This window comes from Glycine soja, chromosome 19 (assembly GCF_004193775.1).
Source record: "Glycine soja cultivar W05 chromosome 19, ASM419377v2, whole genome shotgun sequence".
In the NCBI taxonomy this organism is placed as follows: Eukaryota; Viridiplantae; Streptophyta; class Magnoliopsida; order Fabales; family Fabaceae; genus Glycine; species Glycine soja.
Window position 1 is genome coordinate 47,758,603 of NC_041020.1, and position 8,675 is coordinate 47,767,277.

General features: G+C 29.9%; 1 protein-coding gene and 2 non-coding genes across 3 annotated transcripts; 1 reads left to right on the plus strand and 2 right to left on the minus strand.

Annotated features, from left to right (window-relative positions):
• Positions 1-3,752: 3,752 nt before the first annotated feature.
• On the minus strand, positions 3,753-3,825 carry TRNAF-GAA. The gene has a single exon. It is a non-coding gene; the product is annotated as a tRNA-Phe (tRNA).
• A 1,086-nt stretch (positions 3,826-4,911) lies between these two features.
• TRNAI-UAU lies at positions 4,912-4,985 on the plus strand. Its single transcript has one exon. It is a non-coding gene; the product is annotated as a tRNA-Ile (tRNA).
• Positions 4,986-5,227: 242 nt separating this feature from the next.
• Positions 5,228-7,677, minus strand: LOC114400481 (ATP-citrate synthase alpha chain protein 3-like). The gene is made up of 7 exons (XM_028362952.1): positions 7,297-7,677; positions 7,098-7,179; positions 6,669-6,764; positions 6,433-6,534; positions 6,201-6,314; positions 6,000-6,116; positions 5,228-5,608 (listed from the first exon to the last, which is right to left on the minus strand). Exons 1-7 carry the CDS (start codon positions 7,341-7,343, stop codon positions 5,537-5,539), a joined length of 630 nt encoding a protein of 209 aa, XP_028218753.1. The 5' UTR covers positions 7,344-7,677; the 3' UTR covers positions 5,228-5,536.
• Between the last annotated feature and the right edge of the window lie 998 nt (positions 7,678-8,675).

Sequence of the window (8,675 nt, forward strand, 5' to 3'; positions counted from 1 at the left end):
AATAATCGGGAGGAAACCCCAATCCACTCCAGACCTAGGTCCCTCAATATCCACAATGATGTCATTCACTTGCACTCGTTTGTCGATGGCATCATGAACATACCTTTGCCCATAACCTGGAAGTCATTGAATATTAAAAGATATGATGATACATCAGATCCGGATGAACATCTAGACACATTTACCACTCAGATAAACTTATATTCAAACGAAAAAATTGTGTTGTGCAAGGTCTTCCCCACCTCCCTTAAAGGACTAGCGTTGATGTGGTGCAAACGCTTACCACCATGATCTATTGATTCATTCATAACCTTAGCCCAACTTTTCGGAGCGCAATATGCAACCAGTTGTCCTCATCACACAACATTTGTAGCTTTGGTCAATCTGCGTCAAGCTAATGACGAATCGTTGCAGTCATTCATGGAGAGATACATAGTCGTCTCTGTCAAAATTAGAGATCTCAACCCTAGTGTCACATTGTATTCCATGATCACAACACTAAAACTTGGGCTGTTCATCGACAGCCTCTTTCGAAAGCAACCCAAAGATTTGGATGAACTTAGAGCAAGAGCGACAGGATATATCCAGATGGAGGAATTTTCTGATTTTTGCAACCAAATATGTTTTGAAGGGTCATCCCTAAGACCTAGAATGCAACTCACTTAAGGCCTTACTACAGTTAAAATCAGGTAATGTACTTTCTCTTTTTCCTACTTTAGTATTTTTCCCACTTGTAAAAAAAAAGGTTTTTGTTGAAGAGGTTTTAACAAGGCACACCTGAGTATCCATGTAAAAGGATGATCTGTTATGAACTAAATCATCAATAAAACCCTTTTGCACTATACATTGCCCAAGTTATATGTTTGTTCATCTATTTTGTTATTTGCTAGTTTATTTAATAGTATATGTTCATATTAGTTAATAATGACCAGAGGTTGGATCTGAACCTCGGTTTTTTCAAGCACTTCTTAAGAGGTTGGATCCGAACCTTAGCTTTTTCAAACACTTCTCAAGAGGTTGGATCTCAACCTTATTTTTTCAAAGAAAACATTCACCTAGTATAAAACAACGATATATAAGAAAAATTAAAATTCATCTTAAACTCGCGTAACATATATGTCTGATTTATTCAACTCAGCACATGCTCAAAAGACCAAGCTCTCCAACTTGGTGGGATGACACATAAAACTATCATTCATAATGAACTCAGAGCTTGAGGGGCTTATGTATCGTAAACCCATGAACTCGACAGTTACTCAACTAATGGTGTTTATGTACCGTAAAATCCATAAACTCGACAATTACTCTGCTAGTGCTTACCACTAGCTCCCCACGATCACACACAACACTTAGAGGATTAGTTAGTCAGTGTAACCTCCTCAGGGTCAAACGTGTCTATATAGACCCAAAGAAAATACAACAAGGTACGTTTTAATCATTTCATCCACCGATACATAAGCACCTTGGACCCAAATGACTTGATCAAGTTAAGAGATTAAAGATTTTGCTTGGCCATAACTCACCACATCTTGTCGAAACTCAACCACAACTTACCAAAACTCAATTGAAACTCGGCTACAACTCAATCGGAACTCAGCCTCAACTCATCATAACTCAATAGGAACAAAACTTTAAATATAATTAATTTATTTAATATAACTTTTTCACATATTTAGTATAAAAATTTGTTTAAAGGTAATACTAAAAAAAATTATGTACGATGATAAACAGTAAAATTAAAACCTAAGATCTAGTGCATACTATCTAATCTTTCATCACTAACTCAATTATTTTTCTTTTTTAAAGGAATTACTAACTCAGATTCTAATCGATTATACTACAATCTTTTAAATAAACTAGTAAATTTATTTTTAAAATAACCTAAAAATAATATATTATTTAGTAAAATACAAATGACCATCAAACATTTTCAGAAAATGCTTAAGTACTCAATAGATTAGTTCAACTATTTAGTTATCACCTAATACAATCCAATTGTAATTCACACTAAGGTGAGTCAAAGGTTGAGATTTGTAGATCCAAGGGATTAAAAGCGTAAAAATGGAGACTCTTCCTTGTCATTATCATTGACGGAAGAAAAGTTATATGTAGAAATTTCTACATTCGATAGTTAGTAAAGATTTTAGACAAAGTTTTAAGGAAGAAGAGTATTTTTATTTTTTAGAATGGGAGAATTTCCTTGTATTTATAAGGATTAGAGGGGATCTAGATAATCAAGCCAATGAACTGTTAGATAATTGTAAGGCTTTATTACCATTTACAGTAATGGAACATAAATGGAATATAATGGAACATAAGACAATCTTCTTGATATAATTAATTTCTTCAGGAAATCTCGATCAAGTTATTGTAAGAGTAATTATTAAAGAATTATTCTTTATTTTTGCTATTAATTTATAACTTAAAAACAGTTTTTTATGAACAAAAAATTCCTATTTTCGGTGGTTATTCTAAGTTTTTCTTCATTTTCTACCAAAGCTTTACCATAATTTGTAACATTACATAAAACTATTAGACCATATATGTAAAAATAAAAATACACAATATAATATCTTTACCAATTTTTTACGATAGAATCATAAAGCATAATCAAATAAACACACATGTATCCATGTCCTTGTCGATAGTCAAATGAAATTTAATACCTTTATGAATCCAAACATTTATTTAGTTAAAATTCACAAGACAATCAATATCACAATAAATTTTTCATTTTCACATATCACACATTACTTTAAAACAACGTTCAAGTGTGAGTTACTTTGAGTTTTGGTGAAAGAAACCTTTCCCATTTGCTAATCTGAAGAGGAGGGGCACCTTACAACCATCAAGTTCATATAATCTATTATACATTGTAATGTATTTTAATAATGGAAAATATAATTGTTATATTTTAAAACATTTTAATTCTCTTAAAAAAAGTTCACTATAGATTATACATTTTTTAACTTTTTATTATTATTTCAAAATAAAAATAAAACGAGTAAAAATTTCTAATTAAAATGAAATAAAAATTAAATATGAGTTGAGATTTATTTAATATTAGTTTTTTTAAGTAGAATCACTAAAGAAAAAATGATTAAGTTATATAAAGTGAAGAAAATAATGAATATTGATAGAATCGTACAAAGTAAATTCTTGGAGACTCCAAGTAGTAAAGCAAATGATTTTTAGTCTAAATGACCAAGACAATTTTTTCATTGTCTCCTTTACAATATTTATAGGGGCACGGTTGGTAGGGTTTTGTAGTCCACATCGATTCCAAATCATGATGGTAGGTAGACAGAGTCCACTATTAAATACAGTATGTTTTATTATTTATTATTAAATTAATTTAAATGGTTGCCTGAAAAATTAAATTAAATGACAACAAATGATGAATGGATGGCAGCTCTTTTATACAAACTAGGGGAACTCTAAATTTTTAAATAATAAAAAAACAAAAGTTAAATACAATTAATAAAAAATAACAGAATAAAAAAAACTAATAATATAAAAATTAATAAGAAGTTAATGTAAGTTAAAAGAAAAATTTTAAAAATAATATAAAAATAAAATTATCCAATATGTACTCCAAATTAATAATTCTTGTTATTAATAGTTATATATAATTATGTCAAATATTACCATAAAAACATTCAATATAAATTTTACAAACACGAAAACTTTTGTAATTGAATAACATAGAGTTTGTACTGAAACTAATTTTTTTTATAAAAAAAACAACAGAATGCGGTGAACGTGGATCGAACACGTGACCTTCAGATCTTCAGTCTGACGCTCTCCCAACTGAGCTATCCCCGCGATTTATTATGTTTAGTTTTTTTATATAATTTAATTAATAATCAAAAGCTACTGTTGGTAAAAAAAATGATATTTTTCATCCAACATACAGTCCCGTAGAATTATCGAAAGAGGAAAGTAGGAGATAGGATAAAAAAAAATTCGTGGGATTCTGAGAATTTAGAGGTGCAAACGGGTCCCCTTATATTTGGAGAAAAAGAAAAATGAAGGATGACTAGATCAGGTGATTTTTATTTTCAAAATTGATTTAACCCAAAGTGTTAACACTCCTATAACCCATTAACCCATTGCTCAAATATAACACACGAAAATTATTTCTCTTTTTTCTTTACATTTCTTAATATTATTGAATTGGCTAATATAGGAACTATAAAGTTACAACTTATCATAAACTAGTATTTTAGCATGAAATTAAACTTGTAATTATAATAACTAATTTTTTCTCTCTTTAAGTTATATCATAATTAAAATATGTAAAAAATAAATAATTTTAACAATTAAAATATATTTTAGATTTATGATAAATAATTTATGTAGTGATATATTATTATTTTTAATTATTGATATTTTATAAAAATATTCAAAATTAAGTTAGAACTAAAAATGTTAAAAAAAATAGATTGAAAGAGATAAAAAATTAAATTAAACCGTTTAGTTGATATATAATTACAAATTATTGAACCATTCATGAGAAAAATAGTATGAAAGAGAGGGAGTAGAAGTATTAGGAAGTAAATAGACTTAGATGTTTGTATATATAGGAAAAAAGAGGGAAATATTCAAACATTAAAATGACATTTTTAATTTATTGTATTCTTGTTCATTGTGTTTTGTTTCATTTTACTTCATTCTCTACCATCAATTTAAAAATGACATATTTTATGAAAATATATTTTATATAAAAATATGAAGATTAAATCTAAGTTATATAATCATATATGAAGGATTAGATTTAATATAATAAGACTAGTTAAAGAGTCACATGACTTTTTAAGACTAAATTTTGATCATCTATGTTTGATTATAAAGTTCAAATTTAATAACTTTATTGTAATATAATATTAAATTGAAATATTATAATAAAATGGTCCCGTAGCTCAGTTGGTTAGAGCGTTGGTCTTATGAGCCGAAGGTCGCGGGTTCGAGCCCCGCCGGGACCATTTTTTTTAATTTTCACAAACAATTTAGTTTTTAAGCAAACTCTTAGTTAATACTTTTTTGTATTAAACAAAGGACTAGATATTGTCAACTTTCTTGACACATTTTTTACTTAATCAAAAGGAAAATATATCTAGAAATTATAATGATGATATTATGTCATGAATTAACTACCCCAGAACTTTGGGAAGAATTGGTTCTTGACAATGGGCTTGAGAATTCTTTGCATTAGTCCCCGATATCAACAAAAGAAATTCAAATAGAGAAATCAACACTTTAAGAAATGTCATCAACTAAGATTACATTTTTCACAGATACTGTTGAGGGTTTTTATAATGTTCTAACCATATTGCAGTCAAAATATAACAATAAAATCACAATAGGAAGACAAGATAAGAATATAACAGTTTCAGACTTGCAACATCTATCCTCTTCACTTCGATCTTATTCGTCTTTGCTTGGTCCAGACAATGGACTTATATCATTAAATCCATCAACACACCACCAAATTAGTTTCACAAATGAAACATGATGAGACAAAAATTAATCTGCTTTATGCGTCGGACATGATGCAATCAATAGCTTGTTTGCAGATACCCGTCATTGTGGCTTCTGGTCCATAAACCTGGAACCACAAGATTACTACAGTCACACAACAAAATACAGAAAAGAATTTTCTATATCAATACTTTTATACCAAATAGAGGGTATAGTTTAAAAAATGGTAAAGAAAACTCTTTACGCAAGACTCCAATGCAGACACATAACACCTATTTAGCTTAAAAATCCTCAGGCTTACTGCCAAAGCCTTAAGGTAAAAACTAAGAGTTACAAGATTTCTCAATTTACACCATTTACTAGAATAGTTTGACTATAAACCAAAAAGCATTTAGTAACTACTCATTGGTCCCGGATTCTGGTAACTAAAAGTTGCTGGTCAGTGGTCAGCAGGTGAGCATATTTATGTCACATTTAAAAGCATGATCCCTAGAAAGATTGTCATCCCTATTCCTTACCTGAATTGGTACTCCCAATTCCTCCCCCAATGCACGCATCTTTGCCAAACCAGTCTGGTAGTTTGGACCACCTCTTCTGACATAGATGTGCATTCGCGCTGCTTTAATCTTTGATTCCTGTAGAGTGATTAGGAAATCAACTCATAAACTTTCAAATTAACAAGTTGAAGCAGATTAAGAATACAACTAACGATAACACACCTCTTTCAGGGCTCGAATAATCCTGCTGAATGTGGCAGCAACATCAGTGAAGTTTGCTATGCCACCTCCAATAAGAAGGGCTCTCTTACGGCCATCGGGATCTGCAGTAGCACACTGCAACACAGTCATGAGCACAATCTTCACAAATGCAGTGATAAAGCCACTGGCTATGAAAAAGGGAAATTTAAACCACAAGAATAGAGTGGGGAAATCAATTGGATATCATCTTTACATCAATTACAACTCTTGCATACTGCAACACCTCCTCCTCGTTTGGAGCTCCACTATATTCAGCATAGTTGCCAAGCTCTGATGCATAGCCTAAATCTCCAACCTAGTAAACATAGGTATATTAACTCACCAAAAGAACTTCTAAAAGAAAACTTCCCAATAATCTCTGTTTGAGATGGCCCCTTTATTCACATTTTAGCAAGAACTGAAATATATCAACAAAACATGGAAACTTACAGTATCAGCATAAATTACACTCACACCACCTCCTGCTACCATTGCCCAGATGCGTCCTTTTGGGTTCAATACAGTAAATTTCAATGATGCACTTGTCTGCAATATGAAAAGAATATATTTTAGGAATCCCTACATAGAGAAAAATCCCTTGTTTAACTATTAAGGCAGGGAAAGTATGAATTTTACAAAACTAAGGTGCTGCAACAAGAATAGCACTGTAAGGTGTAAGTTATCTAGGTTACAGATAGCAAATTCTAGAGCTCAATACTAATTATATGCAGAATTAATGTAAGCAAAGCCCATGTAAAATAAACTGGCAAAACAGTGTGAGAAAGCTTGTTTTCAGCAAATTATAAAAGCGTAAAGAAAAGCTTCCCTTAATTTTATAACAATAGCACAGAAATTATACAGAAAAAAGTAAAAAAATACCTTATCATCCAAGGAATGAATGAAGCTTTCTGTAGGGCTCAGAACTCTTCCAAAAGGCAATGGAAACTCTATATTTCCCCACCTGAAAGCATAAAGATATATAGATTGGATAACAAGTAGTTATATGCATTAGATGCTAAATTTTCATGACTTGAAAAGTAAAATATAGAATTTAGAACAAAATATCAAAGGATTATACTTGTTGAAGTTCTTGAATGCAGCAGTGTCATCCAACTCCCCTCTCATATCCAGTGGACATGGCTTTTCATTCACTAGTTATAGGGGCCTTGCAACCTCCCATCTCAACCTACCAGTACACAGTTGAAGCAGATGAAATATGGAAATCAAAATCAAAGTTTTCGTCGATAACACCTCAACGCCGAGGCGTGCTTTGTCCGTTGATTCCGTAACCTGCCAAAGATCCAAGACCAAAGGTGATGAATGGAAACCTGAGGTCGATAGAGGCGAGACATTTGAGGTGCTCCTTGAGGAATCATACTCTCTGATCTTCTTCCTCGCCATTTACGATAGAGGCCAACCTTTTTTTATTTTTTACCATGCAGCATGTGGATTAATTGAGGTAGGATATGTCTTGAGACTCAGTCTTAGATATCAAGCTATATTACTCATGTCAGAATTTTGTCACCCATTTTATATCTTGTACATTTTGAACAAAATTGTTTAGAAAATTATGTAGTCTATAAAAAAATTATCTGCAGTTGACATATTGTTTACGATAAATTATAATTTTGGTTCATGAATTTAGTCTTGTGAAATTATTTACAATAAATTATAATTTTAGTTTCTCGGTTCTTCACCAAGTTAATTTAATTTTTATATTTTCAAAAAAAATCACAATTTTACATATATTTGTTTTTTTTATCTAAGTTACCTTAAATAAATTTATTATATTTAAGATTTAATTGAACCAAAATAAAATAAATAAAATATAAAAATTAAGAATTAAATAAAATTAAAAATTTTAAAAATATGAGACTAAAATAACAAAAAAAAATCAAAATCACATATCTTAAATTAAAAAATGACCAAATTTGTAATTTAACTAATTATTTATATAGATATTCATAATTAATTTAACCCTCCCTTGTTAATTATTCCAAGGTCACTTGTTCTAACATGTTGATCATCATCGTAGAAAGATACAGAACACAGACACAGACAATAATTTATATAAAATAAACAACTAAAAAAATATTATTTATAGTACAATTCACGTTTTTTAATAAAGTGTAATTGATGGGTGTGGTGTCAAATATCAAAAGTATAGTGATATAGGACATAAAAATTTATGTACAATTATGATTTGATTTTAAAGTTTATTTTAATATAACATTACAATACATTTTTCAATCTACATCAATATGTAAAACAAATACAAATGGATTTTTTTTTGTTTGACCATTTGTTATTTATCACAGTATGCTAGATTCAAATATAAATTCATAACACAAATTAACTAGTAAAGACATCATACTAATCTTTCAGTTTCATCAATTCACACTAATTAGGAAAAATCCAATTTTTAGGGTTTTCACTCAGCACAAAAATACATCAATT

Excerpts from the sequence above, each read along its gene's own strand:
- LOC114400481 (XM_028362952.1), bottom strand. The coding sequence starts at position 7,343 with ATGAGAGGGGAGTTGGATGACACTGCTGCATTCAAGAACTTCAACAA. Across the intron at positions 6,535-6,668 it reads GTGTAATTTATGCTGATACT|GTTGGAGATTTAGGCTATGC; the intron begins GTAAGTTTCCAT and ends TATGTTTACTAG. Across the intron at positions 6,315-6,432 it reads ATGCAAGAGTTGTAATTGAT|TGTGCTACTGCAGATCCCGA; the intron begins GTAAAGATGATA and ends ACTGTGTTGCAG.